The sequence below is a fragment of the Pseudonaja textilis genome, chromosome 2 (assembly GCF_049901715.1).
Source record: "Pseudonaja textilis isolate UNSWEBS1 chromosome 2, rPseTex1.2, whole genome shotgun sequence".
In the NCBI taxonomy this organism is placed as follows: Eukaryota; Metazoa; Chordata; class Lepidosauria; order Squamata; family Elapidae; genus Pseudonaja; species Pseudonaja textilis.
The window spans coordinates 81,253,052-81,280,322 of record NC_141991.1 but is presented as its reverse complement, the minus strand read 5'-3'; the positions used below and the strand labels follow the sequence as shown (position 1 = coordinate 81,280,322).

Sequence of the window (27,271 nt, the reverse complement as noted above, 5' to 3'; positions counted from 1 at the left end):
GCCAAACCTATTCAACAGACCACATCCCCAGAGATCACCCTGGAGTGAGGGTTTCCAGAGACGCAGCTTTGTTCCCATCTTACAAGAGAAGCAATCCATGGTCCAGCCTCACAAAACCGAGCGCGATCAGACGGACGCTGCAAAACCTGGGCGATCAGAATAACAGAATAACAAGAGTTGGAAGGGTCATCTAGTCCAACCCCTGGCCCAAGCAGGAGACCCTAAACTATTCCTGATATCTTTTCTTGAAAGCCTCCAGTGATGAAGCTCCCAGAACTTCTGAAGTCAAGCTGTTCCATTGGTTGATTGCTATCACTGTCAGAAAATTTCTCCTTATTTCTAGCCCTTCAAATATTGGAACACGTCTCCCCTTGTCCTTCTCTTCACTAGACTAGCCATGCCCAGTTCCTGCAACCGTTCTTCATATATGTTTTAGCCTCCAGTCTCCTCATCCCCAGATAAGAGCCTTCCGCCTCCGAGCCCTCTTTATTTTCCGCCCTTCTTTCCTCGGCGGGCGCCTCTCATCCTTCTGCCTTCTCCCGCTGCCTCCCCACGCCCCCCGCGCCGCAATCCTCGTCCTTTCATTGGCTACCACGCAGACGAGCACCGGCTGGAGCCTTTTGCCTATTGGCTGAGGTGCCTCTGCAGGACGCCGAGGAGCGGAGGGGCTTGCTGGCTCTGTCATTCCGGGCGGCGCAAGCGCACTGGCCTCCGTTATTGTTCACAATTGTAGCGGAGCCGACGGGGAACATTGTAGCCGTGAACGCCCCCCTCCGGCTCTCTGCCTCCCTCGGAGCGACGCCTTCCAGCCCCGTTTGAGTTCGCCGGCGGCGGCGGCGGGAGCAGCGGCATGCCGGTGAGCCACTCACCCCAGCCTTTCCTTTCCGCCCCGGCTTCGTACGCCGCGGCCCGTTGCTAGGGACGGCGCTGCCCAGGGAAGCCGAGCGAGGTTTGGCATCAGGTGGTGGGCGGGTGGCGGCGGCGGCGGCGGTGGCTGCTGGGTGCGGGAGTCTGCCGTGGGCCTTAGCGAAAAGAGGCGCTTTTCACGGGTCTCGCAAGGCCGGTCTTCCCGGGGTGGACCTGGAGACCTCTTTCCCCGGAAAACCCCACGAACCGCCCGCTAGGGATTGTTGAGTCCGAAATAAAGCACAGGAGGGTCAGGCTAGCCATCACAGCCTAGGAGACGCCAGGCCTCGGGTGAAGGTAACCTTCCCCTCTTCATCCAGATGTGATGGACGACCCCGCCCCTCGTTGGCTTCACACGGTAAACCCAGGGATGGTTGCCAGTTTACAGGTAGTCCTCGACCTACGACCACAACTGAGCCCATCACTGGTATGGCCACAATTGAGCCCAAAATTTCTGTTTCTCAGCAAGACGGTTGTTACTGAGAGTTTTGTCCCGTTTTACGACCTTTCTTGCCAGAGTGGTTAAGTGAATCACTGCAGTTGTTAATAACATGGTTGCTAAGTGAATTTGGCTTCCCCGGTGATTTTGCTTGTCAGAAGGGCCCAAAAGATGATCACATGACCCTGGGAAGCTGCAACCGCCTCGTCAGAAGATAATTAAAATCCAAGGGCAACGCATTATGCAGATTATTTAAATTTGTGTGTTAGGTTAAAACTGTATTTTAAAAGGAATAAATATATTTCATCTAAAGCGGCGGGTCCCCAAGCTTTGTGGCTCTGCAGCTGGCTGGGGGGGAGAGGAAGAGAGGAACCAGGCCACATGAGTGGTGGGCCAGCACATACATGCAGCTTGACTTGCACATGTGGTGGGCCAGCGTGCACGTGCATGCACATTCAGCTTGACTGCATGTTGCGCTGCATGTACATGCATGTGTATGCCAGCCCACCACTCGCATCAAATCGTCTTTGCGCACTGGCATGCTGCTTGCAGGAATTAAGCTGCACACATGCATGTGTGCACTGGCCTGTGGTCCGCTTGTGAATAGACCATGGCCCGGTAGTGAGCTACGGCCTGGTGGTTGGGAACCCCTGTTTTAAAGTAAAGTACCTTTATTGGGCCTAACCACAAGACAATCTTTCCAGATCAAATGCAAAAATGTTTCATAAAACATTTGGGTGCTCCTTAACTATTTTTTTTTTTTAGTGACCACTTAAATATAATCCAAAAATAGAGGATCTCGTATTTTCCAAAAATAGTTATTGCCAAATTGCTTCAGGAAGTGTTTTATTTTATTTTTTTTCTATGGGAGTTACGAGTGTAATCATGTTTTGGTATCTTGGTTTTGTTCCTTGTCCTTTGTTGAATAATAATGGGGCATTTCTTTCTCCATGTAGATCAACAGATCCGAAAAGCCAGACAAACCTGATAATTCCGATAATGTCAAAGTTGTGGTGCGTTGCCGGCCGCTCAATGAGCGGGAGAAGACCATGTGTTATAAAATGGCTGTCAATGTTGATGAAATGAGAGGCACTATTACTGTGCATAAAACAGATTCTTCCAATGAACCTCCCAAGACATTTACTTTTGATACTGTATTTGGGCCGGAGAGCAAGCAACTCGACGTCTATAACTTGACTGCAAGGCCAATTATTGACTCTGTGCTGGAAGGTTACAATGGTAAGTGCTTCTTCATTCTAACGGGATGAAGAAGGGGAGGAGGGAGAGCCAGTTGGAAGCCACTTTCTTTTGCAACACAATTGCCTTCCCTAAATATTTGTGCATTTGTGTGTGTGGTGTGTGTGTGTATGCATGTGTGAATAGATACGTACAGACACACACATGTGCATGTTCTATTTGATTATAGATCTCCCTATTTACAAAAGGGATTTGCTTCTTTTAACGTCTCTACTCTGAGCCCCAGAGAAACAATCATCAATAGAGTCCTTCAAAGTGCACTAAGATAGAGAAGGATTGTACTTTGTTTCTGTGGAAACCTTTTTGCTCAGAAAAATAATCATGTGACTGTCTGCCTTTCTTCACCTATATATAATACAAGATAGCAGTCCAGTTAGACTTATTAAACCAAGATCAGCCAATTCAATGCTCACTATGTTTGCAAAAGGCATCAGAGTCGGGTCTGTCAAAGCTGAACTGTACATAGGAAGTTCTCGACTTATAACAGTTCATTTAGTGTCCGTTCAAAGTTATGACACTGAAAAAAAAAGTGACTTATGACCATTTTTCACACTTACGACCTTGTAGCAGCCCCATGATCATGTGATCAAAACTCAGGTGTTTGGCAACTGCCTCATATTTATGACCATTGCTGTGTCCCAAGGTCACCATTTGCAACCTTTTGATGAGCAAAATCAATGGGGAAGCCAGATTCACTTAACAGCCGTGGTACTAACTTTCCAACTGCAGTAATTCAATTAACTATGTCGTAAAATGGGAGAAAACTCACTTAACAAATTGTGGTTGTAAGTCGAGGACTAACTGTACAAGTCTATATATATACTTGTTTACCCATAACAGTTACAAGGACAATACAGGTGGTCCGTCTTGTTCAGTAACCATTCAAAGTTGCAACAACATTGAATGAGGGAGATTTACAACAGATCCTCATAGTTGTGGCCATTGCAGCGTCCCGTGATCATGTAATCACCATTTGAGAGCCTCTTTGCTGGCTTTTCACAAGCAAAGTCAATGAGGAAGCCAGCAGGAGGTCAAAAATATTAGCCAGGATGCTGCAACCGCTTGAGATTCGTCTAAGAATGATTGCTGGAACTGTCATCATAAGTTAATGGAGTCATACAACATCACACTGCGTAACCACATCACTTAGCAATGGAGTTCCTGGTTCCAGTTACTGTTGGTAAGTGAGGACTACCAGTATACTCTTTGTACAGTATATGCAACTCCAAAGTTTTTTTTTCTGGTGAGACATATTGTCATGCCCTTGTTAGAATCAGACTCTGAGGGAGCGGAGGAACAGCCAACATGGAGTAGAGGTGTGGCTCCAGAGGGTTGTGGAAGAGGCTGGGAAGGGGCAGAGGCCAGCTGGGCAGTCAGAGGAAGAACCAGGCCCATCCCCTTTTCATCCTAGGACACACAGGGAGGAACATAGAAGGCAACAACTTGGCTTATGAGAGAGGAAGCGGCCATGATCCCTGTCATTGGTTGCAGCTGGGGAGAATAGTTTATAAGAGAGACTGTTAAAACACAGCGTTGCCAGAAGCAAAGTATGTGTTATTTTGGGCTGAAGTTATCTTGATTGGTGTCCTTTCAACAGACTGTGCTTCGTTATCTTCTTGAAGTTGGTAATTACTTATCCTGGCCCATTGTGGAAATTCCTTCATTGTAGTTTTTTTTAGTTTTTTATTTCACCTCTATGTGCTCAATAAGTGCAGAGTGTATTGCTTTCTTTTGAAGACGATTTTTGAATATGTTTTATCTCCAACTGAGAATTATTGAACAGTGGGGCCAAGTTGGAGGCATTAAAGGACATTTATTTACATTTTGGATTTTGTTACATTTGTGTTACACTCCAGGTCATCACACATATATGATAAGTCAGTTCTTTGCTTGTTGAGAGTTGGGGTGTTCAAAGATGCCTGGTTTTATTTGGTTCAAATCAAAGGACACTAAACCTAATATTCACATTGTGGATTAACATGCACTTATCCTTCATTTTATGAAAACATTTTCTAATGTTCAATAAGTATACCGTACGTAGAAAATTGTATTTTAGGCTACAGAAAAAAGTATATGGGTAGTTCTCAACATACAACCACAATTGAGCCCAAAATTTCCATTGCTAAGTGAGACATTTGCTAATCAAGTTTTGTCACATTTTACGACCCTTTCTTGCCATAGTTGTTAAGTGAATCACTGAAGTTGTTAAGTTAGTAAGATGGTGGTTAAGTGAATCTGGCTTCCCCCTGGACATTACTTGTCAGAAGGTTTTCAAGATGCTCATATGATCCCAGGACGTTGCAACCCTCATAACCCTGAGTCACTTGCCAAGCACCTGAATTTTCATGTAACCATCGGGATGCTGCAACAGTTGTGAGTGTGGAAAATGGTCATAAGTCCCTTTTTTCAACGCCGTTGTAACTTGGAACATTCACAAAGTGAATTGTTGTAGGTTGAGGACAACCTGTAATTTGGGGAAGATATATTTTTAAAAAGAAATCACAGCTCGATTCAGAAATGGGATGAAACAGCTTCATGAATGAACGTATGAGAAAGTGACACGGGCCAAGGAATGTTTTTGCTTCATGCTTGGAAGTTTCATAGAGATCCTTACTTTTCAACATACCCATGGCCTGTGCCCTCCTGGTACTAGGAGTGCTTAAAAAAAAGGATTTATATTACAGGTACCATTTTTGCTTATGGACAGACTGGAACAGGAAAGACTTTTACTATGGAGGGTGTCCGGGCTGTACCAGAACTCAGGGGAATCATTCCCAATTCCTTTGCTCATGTATTTGGACACATTGCAAAAGCTGAAGGAGATACAAGGTAAAATAATTGGTTTCCTTTCTTCACATTCCTATCCTGCCAGTCTCGATTCCATTTCAGAAGTGCTTTCCTGGACCAGACTGAAATTCCATCTAGTCCAAGGATTCGGTTCCTGATTGTGTGGAAAATTAGGTGCTGGTGGGAAAACACAAGCAGAACACGAAGGCAGCAGATGTTGTCACACTGAGAGCTGGAAGGCACTGCCAGTGCTACTTGCCTTTTTCTATCTAGAGTTTCAAGAATTTAGAAACCAATGCACACTCCCTGCTCTCTTTGTGAACCAAAAGCTCTATTCATTCATACATCCTGACACACTTATCTGACTCAAAGTCTAGCTGGCCAAGGTGGGTTTGAATTGCAGAAGAAATTAGGCATATACATCCCTCTTACTTATTCTATACTTTCAAAGTTTGACCGGTACCATTGTGGCATTTTTGTTATATCACTCGGTACTTTTCCTCCAGAATGCCATTGTCTCATCCAGTTCACAGGGGAACTGTCAGTTGTTTTAGGAATGATTCTTGTTCTTCAAAGTCATCCTTTTTGTCTTTGAACTGAACTTGGGCCTTATATCTGTGGAGAGCAAATGTATCATGTATTCTTCATAGGTGCCCATTCACACACACATATATAAGCTAATATTATGCATTATCACTCAATCATTAGAGTGATTGGTATGGTTTGTTAGTGTCAGCATATTGGCATTAATATACTGATTGACATAAGTTTCATTAATTAGTCTGATTATACATGGTTAATGTATTTAAACACTATTCCTTTTAGTTTTCTTTTAATATCCAAAGATAGACAGCTTTTGAAATTTGCCGTATAATTATCTAATGCTCCTGTTGATTTGGCAGGAGCAATAAATTATCTAAACTAAATAGATGTTCCATGAAAAAAAAACTTCTATAGGACATACTGCCCCTAACAGCACTCAGCAATACGTATGCAAATTCTTACTTGCAGAGTCTTCTTTGTCTTTTAATAAGCTTCTTAGAAACTTACTTGCCACCGAGACTGAGATGGGTGGTATATAAATTTAATAAACAAATTTATAAATGTAATTATGTATTTATTTAACTTAAAAAACGTGAGATCTACCAACTCAAACCTTATCTAAAAAAATATCGTGTACCAACATTGTTCTAAACACTCTAACTTAAAGTAACCTGGTTCTTACACATATCTCTTCACTTTTGTCTACCCAAAGCTTTCTTCTTTTTAGTATAATTTAGAATAAAGGGAAGACATTTTGGTTATTGTTAAATGTCATTAAAGATTTAAAAATAACCAATTCTTGGGCATTTCCTGCAGAGATTCCATAGATTTTTTTATAGTAGATCACCATTTATCTATGGTGGGTAGGTTTACTCTTCCCATGTAGTTTTCCGCGCTTCTCTATTTTACTCCAGCAATGTGAGATACTGAATACTTAAAGAGAAGAAATGGGATTCCTTACCATAGAAATCTGCTCACAAGAGTGGATGGCATTCCATTGTCTTTACTTCATAGCTTTATGGGAAAATCATATAGAGCATCACATTTGTGCTGCATTTCTCTCTTAAATACATTTTTTAATTTGAAATGCCCCAAATGGAATCCTTTCCCCCCCCAATAAGATAGAGGCTATAAGTCTCTTTTCAAAAGTTCCCTTAAATTCTTTTTAATCATTCTAGTGTATCTTCCCTTTTCTCTTTCTGCCTCCCCATATTATTCATACATTAAAATTAATTCTGGCAATGTTTTTGCTGTAATTGTATTTTTAAACTTCAGGTTTTTGGTTCGAGTTTCTTATTTGGAAATCTACAATGAGGAAGTACGTGACCTTTTGGGAAAGGACCAGACACAGAGGCTAGAGGTAAAAACTTAAACTCTTTCCATTGTGAAAACTAACTACATGATCACCTCTTTGCCGTTTACACAAATGACATTAGAGTGCTGACCTCTGATTTATTATGGCTTTTCACATAGTCAGTTAGATGTTTAGACTGGATTTGCCATTTTTATCCAGCTATCAAATTCTCCCCAAGTCCCTAGGATAGGCAAATGTTGTTTGATTATATTAAAGGTATCATCATAGGATGAAAGCAGTTCCAAGAAAAGCTGCCTTTTGCAATTGACTGATGGTTATTTTGTCAATGTTGATGGTGCTCCGGGTGTTTTGGCATTGTACCCAAGGCACCTAGTCCTATTGGTATTATCTTTGTTTTCTTTTGCCACAGTCGTTCTGCTTCTATTTGTAGATGTTTATGTTTTGTGAATTTTTCCAGTTCTTTCTCTTCTTGTCTGCCTGTGGGTACTTCAAAGTCCGCTATCCAGATTTTTGGGGGGTCTTTCTTCACAACAATAGTTAAGTCTGGACTGTTACGTGTTTGTAGGTACTAGTTATTACATGTGCACACACAAACAGAGTAAATATTCTTGCCTTTTTTCTCCACAGCAACAATCCCATGTAGTAGACTAGGTTGAGGGAAAATAACTGGCTCAAAGTCACTCAACCAGCTTTTATGACTAAAGGATGCCTAGAATTCACAGTCTCCTAGTTTCTAGGCCAGCACCTTATTCACTCCACCAGACTAGCTCACTTTAATATTCTAAGAACATAAATACTTGTATGGTCTATTCCACTGAATATAAAGAACATCAGGAATAGTTGTTATTATTAACTAAAATGTCTTATAGGTTAAAGAACGACCTGATGTAGGAGTCTATATCAAAGATCTTTCGGCCTACGTTGTAAACAATGCAGATGACATGGATAGAATTATGACTCTTGGCCATAAAAACCGTAAGTTGCATAGCTCTAGTTGAGTTCTTCATATTCTTTGTGGAAGGTCCTCAGTTTAATTAAATGTGTATAAAAGTGTAACAAACACTATAATATTTATGGTGGTTCCTTTGTCTTTTCCAGTGCAACTGGCCCAGTACACGTGTTCCTACATATGCAGCCTTTGATATAAAAAAGTGATCAAATTTGAATTTGATTTGGTTCCTGACATTTGCCTAAGTTTTTCATTTTTATAATTAATATAAATAGAAAAAAGCATTCAGGCAAACTGAAAACAGCTCGAGTGGATAGAGTTTTGATACCTGTTCATTCATTCTGTTATTTTCCCTTCCACTCAGTGTTGGAACAGGGCTGCTAGAGCTGTGTCAAGAAGTCAAAAAGATTTTGCTATTAATTCAAACTTTTAGATTCCCTTCTCTGTGTCCATAGGCTCTGTTGGTGCCACTAATATGAATGAGCACAGTTCCCGTTCCCATGCTATCTTCACAATCACAATTGAATGCAGTGAGAAGGGTGTGGATGGGAATATACATGTGCGTATGGGCAAGCTACATCTCGTAGACCTTGCGGTAAGTTTTACTTTTCATAAGTTTGTAACATGTTTGTCACAGGTATCACAGCTATTGTCGGGACTTCCTCTGCGTTTTTAAAGAAGCTGCTAGAAATTACTAGTTGAAGTGGAGGATTTCTTCATGTCCTTAAGTGGACCCCTTCTCTATTTGTGTGGGCTTGTTGTGCATGTGGTTGCAGATCAGGCAGACAGCCTTTTCCCGCTGCTTTTCTTCAATGCTCTTCTTTGAAGAAAGTATTTCTGGAAGAGCCCTGTGCCCCCTAACTCGCTACCTCTTTCTCTCTCCTAAAGGGTTCAGAAAGGCAAGCAAAAACTGGAGCTACTGGCCAACGATTGAAAGAAGCAACAAAAATCAACCTTTCTCTCTCCACCCTTGGGAATGTTATCTCAGCGCTGGTGGATGGAAAGAGCACTCACGTGCCTTACCGCAATTCTAAACTGACTCGGCTACTCCAGGATTCTCTTGGCGGCAACTCCAAAACTATGATGGTAATAATAAGGAAACATTAGTGATTCATGTGGGGCAAGTAAATGACAGTCCGGAGGTTACCAGGTTGTGGATGGGGAAAGCAGGTTCAAATTCAATCTAAACAAGATGGAATTTACTTGTTGAATCCTTCCTCTTGACATAACATCTACTCCCAGAGATGAGGCTTGCCAATCGGAATTGTATCAATTGGTTCTCTATTACATTGTCCAATTTGTTGCAGTTCAGTAAGGATAAATTATGAACAATTGATCCCCCCACCCCCTCCAAGCTTTCCATGCCAGGAATGTAAAGAACTGGTCCAGTGGAAGATGATTAGTGGCTCTGGTTTTGATGGTACTGATCACCTGCCTACTGTGTAGAATGCCATTGTCCAAGCATAGCTGGAGAGTTATGCCATTTTTGGCTTGGAGCCTTTCTGGATTGGGTGGTATGTTTCCCATGTGCTTAGTTTTGAAAAACAGACAAAACGTTCTTGCGCTTAAAATCCAACTACCAGTTTGTTGGAAATCTAACTTCAGCTTACGTTTAACCATAATGTTGCACTTACTGTAAATTGAGAATTGGACTGCTATGTACTTAATTGCAGGCTTTTATGCTTGTTTATTATTTTTTCTTTCTTCTTAGTGTGCAAACATTGGCCCAGCCGACTACAATTATGATGAGACTATCAGCACTCTGCGATATGCTAACCGTGCTAAAAATATCAAGAATAAGGCTAGAATTAATGAAGATCCAAAGGATGCCTTACTTCGCCAATTTCAAAAAGAAATAGAAGAACTTAAGAAAAAGTTGGAAGAAGGTAATTTGTTCGTTTTCTCCTAATAATGCATCTGGCTAGTAATGTCCCATTTTAAATACATTCCAAGTTCTCCAACAAAATAGTGAATGATGAATGTAGATTTTAATATGTATATCAGATTAACCTGTGCTTGCTTCAAGAAATTAAGATGATGCACAGATTTGTTTTTCCTCTATTTTTTGTCTTTGAGCATCTTGTAATATAGCTTAGGCTAGAAAATACTGTCCTAAATCTACCTGTCAAGTTTAGCAGCTTAATGTCTTCTTTAATCCAGGTCCAACATTCAACCTCCATTCACAGTTTTAACTTTTCAATAAAATGTTACATCTATCAATGAGATAGCTAAGAATGTGTTGCAAGTATCACCTATTCTTATTCACTAAATGTAGTTTTGTTTGTAACAAATACAAAGCAGAAGGCACAGTCAATTACATTTTATAAGAAACAGAACTTTTGGTAGCAATATTACTTGCCAAGGATTTCTTGATAATCTTTTAATTATTTTGATCAATTTCTTTGTAGTTCTATTTTCTAACAGAAGTTGTAAAGCTAAGGGGTGAAATTAGACTGAGATTTAAATTAACATATCAGGATTCTGTAGATAAAAATTAATTTAAAAGCATTTGTTTCCTGTATTAAAAATGCTGAACCATTGTAGGGGAAGAAATCTCTGGCTCTGAGACCAGTGGCTCTGAAGAGGATGATGAAGAGGATGATGGAGAAATTGGTGAAGATGGAGAAAAACGAAAGAAACGAAGAGGTAAGGTGCTTTCAGATCACTTGATATCATCTTTGTGTTTGTGCCTGAGTGCCTACTTCAGTAAACTTGTCCTTCTGTAAAAATTGTATTTTAATTGTGTAACAATTAAAAGGGGTTTTTTTTAAGGATAAAATAATTGTGGGGTGTAATGACTCTCAAATATCTTCAGGCTAGTATTAATGTTTCTTAAAAAGCACAAGAGTTAAGTTCTGGGCTGTCTTCTGAACTTTGGCTTCTACTTCATTTAAATCAATACGTTTTAGAACTGGGGGTATTTGCATGTAGAAATTTGGTTGAGGACATTCATTCCTAAAGACAATAGTTTTGTCTCCTGTTTGGTGATTGTGGGGGGAAATATTGACGGCACTGTTAAACTTTAGCTCACAAAGGATATCCTTCTATTAACTCCAGGGACTCTCTAGAAAGAAAAAGAATCTACAGGACTTTAAGCTTCCTGTTGGTTTTCATTCATTTTAACTGAATTTTTAAAAACTTAGTCATAATAATGTAGCTGTGCACATAAGATTTAACTTAGTCTGTTGTATGTATCAAGTCCGGGTAGTAACTTGAGATAGAATTTCAGAATCTACTTTTAAGCTGAGTAATGTGCTATGGAGACAAAAGGAGGCATATTTAAGTTTCAGTGCTCTGGATAGAGAAAATCTATCATTATTTGGTTGCGAAATGACTTCTTTTAGGAGTTCTTATCCATGTCTAATTGGATAGCACATGACCCGAAACCTGTAAATACATTACTGATTTAAAGAAATCTTCCTCAACTTGGAGCCCTCCAGGTGTATTGAGCTTTAATTTTCATAAATTAAAAGCATTTGGCAGGAGATTAAGGAGCGACTCGCTCAAAATATCTGAAGAACACCAGGCTGGGAAAGGTAATTTAAATCAGGGATGGGCAATTCACAAGCCCATTGGTCCCCAGGCACACATTTTGTGTACTTCAGAGCTCCCTCTGCCATGTTTCAAAGATGGTTTTCTCAACCAATATTTAAGGTCTGTAGACTGCTGTGAAGTTGATTCTGATTGATTTTTACCTGGGGGATTTCTGCCTGGCCCCTTCTACTTTGTTTCATAGCTCAATCAAATGCCTTGAAATCCTGGGTCAGAACAACAAGTTCAAATACAACTTTTATCTAACTTTGCTCTAAGCAAACATTTTGTGCTTAGCTGAAAGGAGTCCTAATTTGATTGAAGCAAAAATACCTGAAGGACTGATGCTCCTTTCTCCCTTTTATGGATCTCTTCCTCCTCTGAGTTTTTAATTGATGCATTGTTAGTTACAGTTAAACCTCAAACCTTTAATAATAATGTTTACTAGTGTTATTGAAACATTGCCTGAAGAAGTGAGAATTGCACTTCTTTACAGATCAAGGGATCATAAATTGTGTTGTTGATTTCTCTGCTCACCCCCAAAAATGGCTGCAGGAGCATTTGTCAGCCAATTGGGGTACATTAAAATTCTGAGCTGTACAACTGCACAGCAGGGATCTTAAAGTCACCTGAGGTGATGCATCAAAGAGTCAGTCTCTCTTGAGGACTTTTGGGTTGATCTTTTACCCTTTACATCTAATGTTCAGCATGTATTTCTTGTTTCTTCTTCTTTCCTGGGATTTCCATGGGGCCCACTTCTGTATTTTCCAGGCAGTAGCAGCAGCAGTAGTTCAGACTCTCCATGCTCTGTCATAGAAAAACCTCTGGATAAAACCTTCACTAGTGAGTGGGAGCTCTTAAGTCATCCAGTGAAGCTTTGGCTTTGCCATAATCCATGCACTCATTGTTTTGATGCTGCATTTTGCTTCTCTGTCCCTGATACATCAGTTTTGTTCAGAGTGAAATGTGGATTTGCTCCACATAAAGTAAAGCATGCTTTTTCTTTTGCTGTTTCAAACTTACATACTGTTCTGACCCAACCGGGTTCTATGAATGCTGTTCCTTTACAGATAAAAGGCTGTTTTCCAACCATTATCTCCGACAAGAAAGAACCTTGCCAAGTTGTTTGTCAAGACTGCCAAAAACCCAGAGATAAGAACTAATTTACAAGATTCATGAACTAAGATTTCCACCAGTTGAGCTTAAGAGCTTCTTTGCTGTCTGCAAAGAACGCTTTTTCAAACCTGGCTTTATCTTCTTGAGGGAGGGGCCATTACCTTGCAGCCTTACTCCCGAGTTGCCTGTGCTGCTGTAATTGTTCTTTCCTCGAGTAATCCTTTGTGCACGTGCACTTGTCACAGGCTCCTCAGGAACCTCCTCGTCACTGCTGCCAGCCCCCACAATCTCTGAAGGCAGCTGTCCACTCCCTGATGGTCCTGGCCCCTCTCCTCAGCTGTCTGCACCTGCTGCTGGCTAACCACAACACATACAAACACCAGGATTCACCTTAGCTAAATAGTTCAAGACAGGAAAAAAGAAATATTGGTATTGCTCATATCAGTCCAGTGTTAGGTAACAGAAATGATTTTTAAAAAGGCATTGTTGACACTGTCTGATATCATACAATCATACTAAGCATAGTTAGCTTTTGGCAGATTTTTTTTTCCTATAGGTATATGTTTTGGAAAGGGAGCTGGATTAGATAATCTTTGATATAAGTGACATTGCATGTCACTAGTAAATGACTTTAGACCCTAACACTCTGCTTTTGTGGGAACTTCCCATTAGTTTCTGAAGCAGGGGTGTCAATAGAGTGTGGGTTTTTCTTTTTTAAAAAAAGTCAAAATGGCAGCTTCCATTGCATTATTGCAGGCACCATCTTAACTGTTTTGACCACACCCCCAGATCCCCTAACTCTAGCGCAGAGATATCAAACTCTGGGCTCAGTGGCTGGATCTGGCCCACAGGGTATTTAGATCTGGCCCACGGAGCCACCCTGGAAATAACAAATGACTGGCCCACAGTACCTTTACCAGCAAAAATGGAGCTCGCAAGGGTTGCATGCACCCCTCCTGAGCTCCGTTTTCACTTGCAGAGGGTTGCAGGAGGCCATCGCAGCCGAAAATGGAACTTATGAGGGCCGCGTGTTGCCCCCCCTGAGTTCAGTTTTCATTAGCAGAGGGTTGCAGGAGGCTGTCACAGCTGAAAATGGGGCTTGGGAGCCTGTTTTCTCTGGCAGAGTGCTTGGCTGCCACAGGCACCCTTGACACAAGTGACATGATGACCACACTCACCCCGTCCCCCTGAGATCAAGCACAACCCTGATGCTGCCCTCAACAAGTTTGACATCCCTGCTGTAGAGGAAAAGACACCCATATCTTAATCATGCATATTTGCATGTCTGGTGTTTCCTGCTTATCAGAGTAAATGGGAAGTGTTTGCTTCAGCAGAGTTTTGCAGATAGTGATCGACTAGTTCCTGGCAGCAGATGCGATGGAACAAGTTCAATAGATCTTTATTTTATATATCCATTAATAGTTTGAAACAAACAGTCTTCTCCCACCTCTCTTCCCAAACCCCCGCCCCCCCACACCTTGGCTGCTGGCTGTCAATCACAATGGAATGCTGTTTTCACTTGAGAAACACATCACAGTCGGCTGAATACTCCCCAGCTTGATAGGATAATTGGGATAGTGATGGCATCTGCTTTTTGAAATCTCAACTTTCTTTCCCCACATAATGGCTTTCCCCCCTTTTGCATGCTGCATGTTTCATGGCGTTTCCTCTTACTTATCTTGTTTTCCTCTTCCTTTTTGTTAATCCCCCATTAAAATGTGCCACTTTATCTCTAAGGAAACACCTGAGTTTTTAGAAAGAGATATGTTTTTATTCAAATCAATGTTACAACCCTATTAGAATCTATGAATGATGCAGACAGTTGATTGGAAATTGTGATCAAACACCAAGCAAGCTTGATTGGGCATGCCTGACAATTGACTGCTTCAAATACCCCAGCCTTAGTTAGTCTAGGTAGCATATTATTTTTTGGGATGTTTCTCTGGGCACATTTTCTGAGATAAGGTTAGAGCTTGAATAGCAGAATTACCACAACACTATTCCAATAAGTAATATTATATTGTAATAAGAAAACTGAAGAGTAATCCGATTCTTACTCCAGTTTTGAAATGAAACAGTAAGGTTGACCTTTAATCTTGCATTGTGGTGTTTGCCTTTTCTGTACGTAGATGCAAATTTTGGAATGCTTTATTTTTATTTTTTAAAGAAATCAAGCAATAATATGTTTCTTTTTTTTCCTCTCCACCCCCTTCCTCTTTGTGCGTGTGCTGCCTCTCTACGATTTGTTTGCCTCTTCCTCTTAAATGCAAGATCAAGCAGGTTGGTGTGTTTGATTTGCACTGCATCTAATAGAATTTAAGTAACTTTTTAAAACTCACCTAGCTTTTTGTGCTCTAAAATCTCGGTGGATACAATGGGCATGCAATTCTACTTAGTCTGTTTTGTTCATGGATCCAGTGCAGCTAAAACGGAAGTTGTGGGAGGAGATTTTACCATTTAGACAAAATTTGGGAAACATTGTCCAAATAAAGATATGGGAGACAAGCCAGGGATTGTCCTTCTATAGCAATAGCTCATCTATTGTTTTTTTTCTTTTTTACCTTACCAATATTGTCCTTTTGAGTATTTCACACTGTGGGGAGGAAGGGGCAAAGAATAAAATGGGGCAAACAAAAAACAAATTCTTCTTTTTCCCCCTGCTTCTATTTCTATCCTCTGACCAAATGACAAATTCTGCTTTAGCTTAATAATTTTGCTCTCTTTTTTTCTTCCAGCAACATATTATTCCAACACTGTGCATCTCATTTTTAGTTTTAAAAGTTAGTATCACTAGAATGTGTATATCTTTTTAAAAATCAAAATCTATGTCGTTCTAAATTAATGAAAATATTTTTGGTGGGATAATTTTGGGACATCTTACCCAGTTGATCATTATAAATCAAACATCCCCAATAGGAACGAATAACAATGTATTTGACGCAAGACTACACCACGACCACAGGATGGTTATTTCTTGATTCTTGGATGATAAATACACTTTTTAGAAGTCTCTACATTGCAGTATCGATTACAAGCTTGTTACAAGAACAAACCCAATGCAAAATTTTATTAATTATGATAATACAATGAGAAAATGCCTCTGCTTAATTAACCTTGCTTTTAAATCCCGTGAAAGGAAAAAAGAAAGTTTCCCCTGACAAGATGTTGGAGATGCAGGCCAAAATTGATGAAGAAAGGAAAGCGCTTGAAACGAAGCTCGATATGGAAGAGGAAGAAAGGAACAAAGCCCGGGCGGAACTAGAAAAAAGGGAGAAAGATTTGCTTAAAGCACAGTAAGCATTCTGAAATTTGAGAAGACATTCATAGAACATTCCTCTAACAGAGCGTTCTCCAGGCTGGTCCCTGCTGATTTGTTTGAATACAACTCTGATCAGCACAACGTATCTCGGAAGGAGGATAAAAGTGGTTGAATAAAAGTATTCAAATCACTTCACATGCCTTCTCTAATTGAAGCTTTTATAACAACTCATAAGGAAAGTTGGCATTATTATTTCTTTCATCCCTGTTTATTGAAGTTCAGTGAAATACTTATAGAGGTATTAGAGAAGCAACTTAACATTGGTTACAACAATTCCAGTGACACAAGTGCATTAAATTAGAACATTTTGAGAGAGAGAGAGAGAGAGAGAGAGAGAGAGAGAGAGAGAGAGAGAGAGAGAGAGAAAAGCAACTTTATTTTGTTGTAAATACAGCTGCATTAGGGTTCCTGATAAATCAGATGAATTGCTGAAAAGTAGGCCATGTTCGGCCTGGCTGATGTTGAGGGAATATTATGCCCATCTTAAAATCATACTAAGTACCCCTACTATAGTCTCAGTTTACTTAAGTGAATGTAAGGAATTGTTTAGGACTTTTGTCATATGCAATATGGGCTGCTCCATTAGACTTGGGATTTTTATCTGTAGAATCCTGGCTATAGAAACGCAAAGAGTATTTTCTTCTTCTGCTTCTCTAGGCAAGAACATCAGTCACTATTAGAGAAGTTGTCAGCTTTGGAAAAAAAAGTGATTGTGGGAGGTGTGGATTTGTTGGCTAAAGCTGAGGAGCAAGAGAAACTTCTAGAAGAATCTAACATGGAATTGGAGGAACGAAGGAAAAGAGCAGAGCAACTCCGAAAAGAGCTGGAGGAGAAAGAGGTCCACTTATTCTCTTGTTGAACTATTGATTTCTTTTATTCTAAACAGCCACCACAATACTGTTCTTCATCTGTGTGTTCATATGTCCAGGCAAGGCTAAGGAATAATCAAGGAGTAATAGCTATATCTGCATAGAACATGATAGTATCCCAAAGTTTAGAGAGATGTCCTGTACTACTGGAAAGATGTAAACAATAGTCCAATGAAACCCCTTTACTTTTTACAACCCTATTTTTTTAGAATAGAGATGGGTAAACAACTAGCATACTTGCCATCATAAATTGAAAAAGAGGCAGCATCCTTTTAGGGCACTCTTGAAAGGAAACCAATATTGAAGCTTTTCTAGACAATGAGATGTAATAGAAGAAAATAAAAAGAAATGCATGGTTTAACTACTAAAGGAACCAGAGAAGGTGGCATCTAGTCAAAATATAACTGTGCAATGATCAAGGATGCCATGTCTGAGCTGCATACATTTGGGCAAGTACTAAAGGGCAGCAATGAGAAACAAAAATGCTTACTCTAGTGGTCACTTAGAAGCTTGCAACCCAGACATGGCAAACGATGCTTCTGAATTCAGAACTCAAGAAAGCAGTGAAGGAGACTAGGAATTTGATAAATGGGGAATACCTTTTTGGACAGAAGACTTTGTCCAAAAACATAGCAAAAGAAAGAAAGTGTGTCCTTAATATCTAAGTACATTCAAAAGAAAGTAGGAAAATAGATTGAGTATGGCAAGAGTTCATTTTGTCTGCATTTAAGTTGTAGTCTCATAGTTCTAGGAATTAATGCACTTGAACTAACCAACCAGTCAAGGCTTCAAGTTCAGTTTCAGCTTCAGGAAAACAAATGAAATGAAAATGGAAAACCAATGAAAAACTAAAATAGCCACTAGAAGGAAGGAAAAGTGGACTTTTCCATCTCACAAATATGTCAATTTTTATCACAAGCTTCTTCCTTCAAAAAACTGGATGTTTAAAACTTTGGAGATACTTCTTGATACTCATTGGATAGCACCATATGGAAGGTCTAAATCTTTCAGATGTAATTGATAAAAAACCACAACCATGTAAAAGACCATAGTCTTTTTCTACTTCAGCCTAAGTAGAAGCTGGAAAATACCTCATTTCCTAATTTGTCAGCTCTTACTAATTAAAGCATTCTAATAAGATTTAAAATCCTCAGTGAATGTCTGAAATAGATGTACAAATGGCACAAATGAAATGGCAAAATATTATCGTACTCTTATTTTATGAATCTTCCTCCAAAGGCTTATGTAAAATAATATTCTTGCACTTGCCCATCAGTTAGATAATGGTGGCCTATCTATTTTTTTAATTTGAAAAATAGCAAGAGCGTTTGGACATTGAAGAAAAATATACCAGCCTGCAAGAGGAAGCTCAAGGGAAGACTAAGAAGCTGAAAAAAGTGTGGACAATGCTTATGGCAGCCAAGTCAGAGGTCAGTATTATAAATAGTGGAAAGGTCTGGTTTCAGGATAAAGGTGCTGCTAGTAGCTATACAGAAATGATTCTTGTAAGAGGAAATTGAACATGGCTCGGTGGCTGAATAAGAAGAAACTAAAGGGGAAACTGCTACTGGCAATTGGTATGTGAGATGTTCCCTGAGGTTTTTTAGGAGACTAAGGTTACTTATTGAAACAAGCATAGCTGCTGCGCATATTAGTATACAGGAACAACATTTGCTTGAATTATTTAGACTTTTGAAAGGTTTGGTAGCATGACTATAAAAAGAGCGGTTTAAGTCCAGTTTAAGTTTAAGCTCTATTTAACCTCTATTTTTGGAATAAAGGCAGCAAAAGAAAAAAAAATCCATCTCTTCCTCCAGCAGTTTATAGTAGCATGAAGTCAATATAGCCTTAGCACATCGGAAAAAGAAACAATTCCTAAATACTTCTGTATAACTTATTTGCTATACATTTGCTTATAAGATACATAGATTCGAATACTGTTCTTTGAATTCCTATCTGATTCTGTTATTTAGATGCATTTCTAATAGCCTAAGATTGAAAATGAATGTTTGGGGGAGAAATCTTGGGGGATACACTTTTCTCAATTCACATTGACCCTTTTCCTTTATTGCTGATACATCTAGACAGCTTATTACAACTTAATTTTCACTATAAAGATGATTTACAGTCATTCACATATTTTTCCAACCAAGTGTTTTGTTTGGTTTTATTGACCACTGTTCAAGGAATAAGAAAGAATATTTCCTAATGGATTATCTTTAAGTAGGTTTTTAAAAAAAGAAATAGCAAACAACAAATAAGATGAAAACAGGATAATATTGATTGTTTAAAAGTGTGATTTAAGAATATAAATTTTAAAATATAATTTTAAAATATTTTTAAAAATATTCTAAATATTCTTGATGGTTTGGTTTATATTTGTAGATGGCAGACCTGCAACAAGAGCATCAAAGAGAAATTGAAGGCTTACTGGAGAACATTCGACAGCTCAGCAGAGAACTTCGTCTTCAAATGCTTATAATTGACAACTTTATACCTCAGGATTACCAGGTGAAACATTTCTGATGATTTTGAGAGATTAAGCAGTAGCTGTAGGAGATCTGTCTGAGCTTGAGGGTGGAGTCAAATGCATCATCACTTTGGAATCATTATATCCCTGTGAGGTAACTTCATCCAGCGGCCCCCCGCCTGAAGTCCATTGACTCTTATCTGGTTTTCAGAAGCATTTTGGCATTTTATATTTTAGCCCTCTTTGAATAAAACAAAATTTCTGGAGGGGAACAGATTCTTATGAACAGGTAGAATGAAATAAATTTGTAGTGCTTTAGAACTCTGTCTAATCCTGATTTCCTGTGCTTGACAGTAGCTGTAGCATGTATCATAGCTAGTAAGTTAGCATCTACTTCTCAATGGTGAGCCAGAACAAATTCTCATTTTAAAGAAGCTGTTTGCTGGAACATCTCCTTTGCTGCCCTTACCATATTTGAAGATCAGATATTTTTATAAAGGAACAGACAGTGAGATACTTCCCATGTATTTTCTCCAGCATAAATTGATGAATTTAATTTCATGAAACTGGGTCATAGGCTGATAGTTACGATGGCAATACTGAGTATCCAAATTTAAACTGCACTGAATATCAGTAGCTGGAGGCCAGAAGTATATGTGACTTCAAATCACTCTTCTCCTGGTGTTGCCTGGAGAAATTCCGGCACTTTTCCTGGCAACATTTTCTGAAGGTGTTTGCCTTTGTCTCCTTGGCTGAGAGAATGACTGGCTCAAAATCACCCTGATGACTTCATGTCTAAGATGATAAAGTGTCCCAGTCTTTTAACCACTGTACCAAACTAGCTCTCAGAGGTCAAAAGAAAGGTATGGAGGTCTAAAGCTATCACATTTATAAGCTTTCACAATAACAATCTAAATACAGGGCTAAATGAGCCCTTTATTATACGTACTTCCTTTATTTATATCTTGTAAGACAGCTTCTTAACCTGAGATCTCTCTTCTCCTGGCTGGAGAATTCTAAGAACTGAACTTTACACAGTTGAAGGATGTCCAGATTGGAGAAGGCAGATGCATAATATTTTAGCAGTGAGAGGTTGGGTCTAATTTATCAGGAATGGGGGAATGTAAAACGAAGCTCAGCACAGTTAGAAGGATTTGTGGGAAAAACTTGCTGGGACAATGCCTATTTGCTTCTGACTCTACTATGTTTAATAGTAACCCCTCTTTTCTGTTTTTTTGTTGTGATTCCTCTCCAGGAAATGATTGAGAACTATGTTCACTGGAATGAAGACATTGGAGAATGGCAGCTGGTATGTGAGCTCACTTTTGATACAAAAATAGTATGTTCTGCAGAATCTGACTCTTATGCTACTTGTATTAATTTACCAAGCCTCCTCTTAGTCTGTTCCATTGATGATGTTAACATACTTTCATTATATATTTAAAATATTATCTGTATTTTCTTTTATAAGAGTGCCTTTTTCTTATACAATTACCATTTACATGTTTATTTGGAAATTTGTTGTAGCTACATTTCATATTTAATTTACTAATATATGTGGGATGAAGCAAGGACAAAAATGGCCTCACCTTTCCTTGGTAAGACCACTTCTTACTGTGACAAAAGCCAACAGTAGAAAGCAATTACTTTTGAAGTGTCTAATTCTTTTTTTTGTGTCTTTTAAGAAATGTGTGGCATATACTGGAAATAATATGAGAAAACAGACTCCAGTGGCAGATAAGAAAGAAAAAGATGTAAGTGAGCCTTTGCAAATTTGTGTTGTTGGAAGTCCAGTTTTCAGCTTTGTAGCTATCTTTAATACAGGGGTGGGATTCAAATTTTTTGACAACCGGTTCTGTGGCTGTGGCTTAGGTGGTAGGCGTGGCTTGGTGGTCATGTGACTGGGTGGACATGGCTTGGTGGTCATGTTATTGGCTGGGTGTTGCCAATTCAATATCACTCACATCAAGGCATGCATCTCCTCGCCTGGCCTCTCATGACTGTGTGGATGCTGTAATAATCGTAAGTATGAAAAATGTCATAAGTCACTTTTTTCAGTACTATTGTAACTTTGAATGGTCACTCCACGTAAGCAAAGTACCAGCAAAGGAGGAAAAAAAACTCCAGAGACGTTCCTGAGAGAGGAAGTCTAGTCCTGCCAAGAATGTAATAAGGGTTAATGGAGAGGCAGTTTCTGTAGGTAACACCAGAATGTTTCCTTCCTGCCTTCCTTACAGGATTAGGCCAGTAATTTCTTCTAACAACTGATTCTCCGAACTGCTTAGAATGTTAACAACTGGTTCAAGCTGGTAGAATCCCACTCCTGCTTTTATATATGAATGTTTTGGTTTGGACAAGAGTACTTTGGCATGATCCATTAATGTTTACTCATCATGTTCACTTTTTCCTCCCCTTAGCCCTTTGAGGTGGACCTTTCCCATGTATATCTAGCTTACACTGAAGAGAGCTTGAGACAGTCTTTGATGAAACTAGAAAGACCAAGAACATCAAAAGGAAGACCAAGGCCCAAAACTGGCAGAAGGTTAGAACCACTGTGAAATACTATTTTATGCCCAGCTTCAAATTTTAAAGGAGTTGAGATATTTAAGGCTGTATGCAAACAGGAGGAAGTCCCCCTCCCGCATTGGTATATTAAGAACTCCCATGTATGTCCCTGATACATGTATGGGGATGGTCCTGTTTTGTGTGCACAATTAGAGCCAACAGAACCTTACATAATAACTCTGAATCACTTTTCAGTTTAATAGAACATTTTTTACTTACTAATCTACACTTCTATAAGTACGGGGGGTCAGAACATTGCTCCACAATCAAACCTATTACTCTTTGCACGTCAATAGTAAAAATAAAGCTGCCAGAGGACCCATGAAGTATCATTCGGGTGTCATCTTTGGAATCCTTATTAAAAGCTGCCACACAGCTGAGGAGGATGGAAGGGGGCTGCTGTTATTTGAGTAGCTTTCAGCAGACAAAATAGATATATAAAACCTTCAAGGTCATTCTCTGTGGCACAGCAAGAATTGTAGCTAAAGGGTGATTGGTTCACGTGATTTATGATGTGAAAGAAAAGGGGTGGGTGTAGGTTGAGTCTTGTGGGAAGTCTGGGAGGAAACTTTAGTTTCGGAATTCCACAGGCGTGCCAAGTTTCTGTTTTAATAAAGCACTTTGAGATTATGGTTGTCTCAGAATTACTGATTGGAACGGATAATTTCTGGAACCTTGACATCAGGTTGGATGGATGTCTTGCCTAGAGTTAGGTCAGAGACTCCCTCCTGCATCTCTTGAAACAACTCATTTATTCCTATGACAGCCTCCAATTAAAGTGATTTATATCTCCCATTGTACTTCCTCATCCCCCCCCCCCAAAGTCCATTCATGCCATTGGTCATGACTTTCCTTTTGCATAATGTGTAAAATCGGTATTGTTGACTGTTCTGTGAATGTAGGTTCCTTTTGAATGCTTTGTCCTGATCATACTGCTTTTTGTCCTCCGCTGTTTCATTTGTATATATGAATGCATTGAATATTTCTTGATTTGACTAATGTGCACCATCTTCTCTCCAAACAGGAAACGCTCTGCAAAATCAGGAGCTGGGATTGATTCGCTGCTTCAATAGGGCCCAAACAATTGGGGATTGGGTAAAGAAAATGCTTGTGTGGCTTAACACCTGGCCCAATATTGTTGGCTTGCAGTTGTTACTCAAGACAATAAGAAAACAGTTTTGTTTTCTGTTGGGTTTCTCTTACATCTTCTCTTATGCTGTTGCATTAATTCAGATTCAACAATATGGGGGTTGTAAACTTGTCATTGGTATGAATTCCAGTAGGCATTGTGCAAAAGCAGCTATTGGGAATATCTTTGTATCTTAGATTGGTATGTATTCAGTGGAAATGATGGTATATGTGTCTGTTTAAATTTTAAACATATTAGCCATATTATAAGTAAACAAACAGATTTCTATAGCTGACATACACTTTTTCTTTGACTGTTGCCATTTGCTATAGACATTATTTCCTGTTTGCACAGCTGCAGATTTCTGTTTTTTTACATATAAATAGTAGTTAACAATACTTATATAATCTGGAAATTCTTCATGCCTCTTAGGCATCTATATCTGTAGGAGAATTTCCATATATATGCATATATTTGGTAATATGCAAAGGTGGGCTGTTATAAAATAATGGTGTTGGATTTCTCTGGGATGAATGGCAGAGATAAAGAAATCATTGGGATTTCCATTGTGGCAAGTAACACAATCTACTTCAAATATAGATGTTTGATTCATAAGAAGTTCAAAGAGATAATTTAAAAGATAATGTTACTCTAAAGGAACACACTTTTTCATTTATAACACTAACATTTGAAGAGAGTAAGAAAGTTTAGAAATGTTTTAGGAAATAACTTTGGTGTTGCACAAACATTTCTGTGGAGAAACAATGCAGATCTCAGAATGACAGCACTTGAACCAAGGGATGCTGTACTTACTAAGCACTGAGATATTGGCATGCAGTAGCGTTAGGTATTTAATGAGTTTTTATCTGCTCTTCCTAGATCAGACCTCAATAACAAAGTCCATAGGAGCCCTACTCCCATGATGCTATTAAGTGGCACCCACAGAATTCCCAAATTAAACACAAAAGCCTTAAAATGTGGAAATCTTGGAAATTTGGTTCACAATTTAGTGATGTTGATGCTAATGTCATCACAATTCAAGTGTTTTAAAGAACTGAAGCATCATATTTTTTCATCATTCAACATACTTGCTTGATTCCAACTAATTTCAAATCCAATATTTTATTTATGAAGATAATGCTGCTGCTATCTACGGATGTATTTTATTTACATTCATACATCACACTGAGAATCCTGGAGATGCCTGTTAACTGTATATATTTGAAAAGTCTTAATTTTAACCTGACATGTTGTGATTTGCATTTTAAAAGCTGTGCTAGTAAATGTTTTAAAGAAAAGAACTTGATTATACTTTGATAACAGGATTTCCAATAGCTGTTATTGAATCTTGTAGATTGCTAAGGATGATCTCTGCTTTTTAAAATCTCAATTGAATTTATCTCAATGTCAACAAAGGCACAATTGATGATGCATATGGAGCCAAGATGTGAGTACAGGGAAAAGAATGAACAGGAGGGAAGAATAACAACCTTCTAAAATAAAAGCTATTCACTTTTGAATATTACAAAACAAAGTTTAGGGAATACAAGTACATAGTTGGTAGCTTATTAGATTTAAAACCAAAATATCCTAGTTCTTTTCAAAAGCAACGTTCTAGGTTTGGCAGAGTTAGGAGTGGTGCTTACTGTGGCAAGGAGAAACAATACATAGCGGTGCTTCCATTGATGTGGGAAAGTGGTGACTTGCTGGATGATGTTGAACACCAGGTCCTAGTATATCCAGTGATGGTTAACTCAATCTTTGTTCTAGAGCAGGGTTGTCAAACTCACATCGCCACAGTGGCATCATGTGACATATTGGGACTTTTTCCCCCCTTCGCTAAACTGGACATGGCCCATAGGCCGGGAGTTTGACAGCCCTCTTCTAGAGCCAAGCTGCAGATGAACCTGCTCTTAGCTACGTTACTTTGTTTTCTTCAAAGCACACTGAAGCGGCTTCACAGGATGGAATGAGCTGAAAGTAGCTTTCAAGGCATCCCAAAAGTTTGAAAATGACTCATCTCATCTTAAAAGAGATGTTCTGAGTTGTGGATCACCACTTTCAAAGGCTTTGTACAGCCCTGACACAAAATCAGAATTCAGGAGATTCATATTTCATTAGTCAGATTGAGCTAAAGCTGTTATTCATCCTGTTTGTTTTTTGTTGCAACATGTAAAGTCATTTGTATGTGTAGTACTTCCCTTTGTTCTTTAAACTCTTACCTAGTTCTTACATTCCAAGCTGAACAGGAAAAATGGCACTGTCCCATTGCAGATAGTTACTTTTCCAGTTTAAATTAATACCAATTGATTACTGTTTCTGCATACATTAGGAGAAAAAGATGTATAATTTGTCCCTATTTATTGTTTTGCTAACATCTTTCAGGTTTCAAGGTTATGGTTTTGTGGTATGCAAGGTGTGTTCTTGTTATGTATATACTAGTGAAACATATTGACAGTTAAACATATTGGTGCCAAGAAATAAAGGTCTTGGATCCTCCTGTACTTGTTTCCATCTCCTGCATCTGTTGATATCCATATGAGCAAACTAGTTCCTGTGTCAATTTCTCCTTATTTTTTTTTCCTGCACCCTACATTTCTGAAAGAGACTCCAGTTCTCTGGAGTGTACAGAAGGCATGTTGAAGAGAGGGGTCTGTCTCTCTTTGGCAGTAGGCTTTGTTCAATTGGGGGCAGTAAAGATCATTTTGCCAGATTTGTTGAGCCTCTCCTGGAACAGCAAACAATGCAGATTGTCTTCAGCTTACAACAATTCGTTTAGCGACTGTTCAAAGTTGCAACAGCACTGGGAAAAAAATGACCTATGACCATTTTTCACACGATCCTCATGGCCACGTGATCAAAATTTGGATGTTTGATAAGTGGCTCATATTTATGACGGTTGGAGGCATGTGATCACCTTTTGCCATCTTTTGACAAGCAAAATCAATGGGGAAGCCAGATTAACTTAACAGCTGTATTATTAATTTAGCAACTGCAGTGATTCCCTTAACAACTGTGGCAAGGAAGGTCTTAAAATGGGGCAAAACTCAATTGTCTCACTTAACAACATAAATTTTGAGCTCAATAGTGGTCATAGGTCAAGGACTACCTGTAATAGGTCCTTTACGACAAACCACTGTTAAGATTTGCATCTTTAACTCAAGCTTGAAAGAATTAGCAGGTGTGAGGTGTGACACCCCTGAGCTAGATCAAAGCTATCTGACACTTGCTCTGATTGGAAGGGAAAGAATTGAAAAATGCCACTTTCTGAATTCTAGAATTGGAAAAAATAGGTAGGGAGAAAATTAGGACAGTGCACATATGTGTTAAAGTTTTATTATAATTTGTGCACATTTGCATGCTTAGAGTTGACTAGAACTGAATGCTGAAGAGGTCAGGGGGAAAAAATCTCTCTTGTATTTTGAAACCTGTCTTAACTGGAGGGAGAAAAGAAACTTTGTATTACTATGCAGAACAATTAGAAACCAGTCATATTTGCAAAATATGAAGAAGTGAGATTGTTTTCACCATTGTATGTTTTGAATAAAATAGGAAGAAAACCCTGGAATTCTCTTTTGGGTACATTTCAGAACCTTAGACATATACTATGACAGAAGGCTAGTTCTGATGTGCAGCTGTGATAAGACAAAAAGTCATTGTGAAGACCATTATGGATTTGTTTATTTTTAATTTATTTTATTTTAAAAATGGTACATTCTTTCCTTAAGAAAGCTTTTCCCCATGGAGGTTTACAACCCATTTCAAGATGAAGGCACAAAATCAAAGTTAATCAAAAGTCAATAATTAGAAATATCAATTGTATGCATTTTAAATATTGATATAAATCTATATATAAATGGAATACATTGGACCTATAAATATTAAATATGAACCATTTGGATTTTAACACATCTGGATTCAAGAAAACATTTCAAAACTGATTTTCATTTAAACCTTACAAAAATAAATCTCAGCTACAAAATAACAAAGATTTGTTAGTGGGTAGTAAAACAGTATACACCCAACATCTCTCCACCCTTATAAATTGGTTGAAAAACATTTTACACAGATGTTTT

The 27,271-nt window shown here is 38.9% G+C and overlaps 1 protein-coding gene across 3 annotated transcripts; it reads left to right on the top strand.

The window, feature by feature from the left end:
• The first annotated feature begins 697 nt into the window (after window positions 1-697).
• On the top strand, window positions 698-25,697 carry KIF3A (kinesin family member 3A). Of its 3 annotated transcripts, XM_026696446.2 has the most exons (17): window positions 698-856; window positions 2,302-2,584; window positions 5,287-5,431; window positions 7,208-7,292; window positions 8,117-8,222; window positions 8,652-8,791; window positions 9,085-9,282; window positions 9,908-10,082; window positions 10,741-10,842; window positions 15,980-16,136; window positions 16,820-17,000; window positions 18,351-18,461; window positions 19,417-19,542; window positions 20,757-20,810; window positions 21,187-21,255; window positions 21,919-22,043; window positions 23,091-25,697. In XM_026696446.2, the coding sequence occupies exons 1-17, from the start codon at window positions 851-853 to the stop codon at window positions 23,137-23,139; spliced, it is 2,112 nt and encodes a 703-aa protein (XP_026552231.2). In that variant the 5' UTR covers window positions 698-850; the 3' UTR covers window positions 23,140-25,697. The 3 variants fall into 3 exon arrangements, with proteins under 3 accessions (XP_026552231.2, XP_087780560.1, XP_087780559.1); XM_087924433.1 differs by lacking the exon at window positions 698-856 and having other exon boundaries at window positions 2,296-2,584; XM_087924434.1 differs by lacking the exons at window positions 15,980-16,136; window positions 16,820-17,000; window positions 18,351-18,461; ... (3 more) ...; window positions 21,919-22,043; window positions 23,091-25,697 and adding an exon at window positions 12,499-12,969 and having other exon boundaries at window positions 707-856.
• The last annotated feature ends 1,574 nt before the right edge of the window (window positions 25,698-27,271 follow it).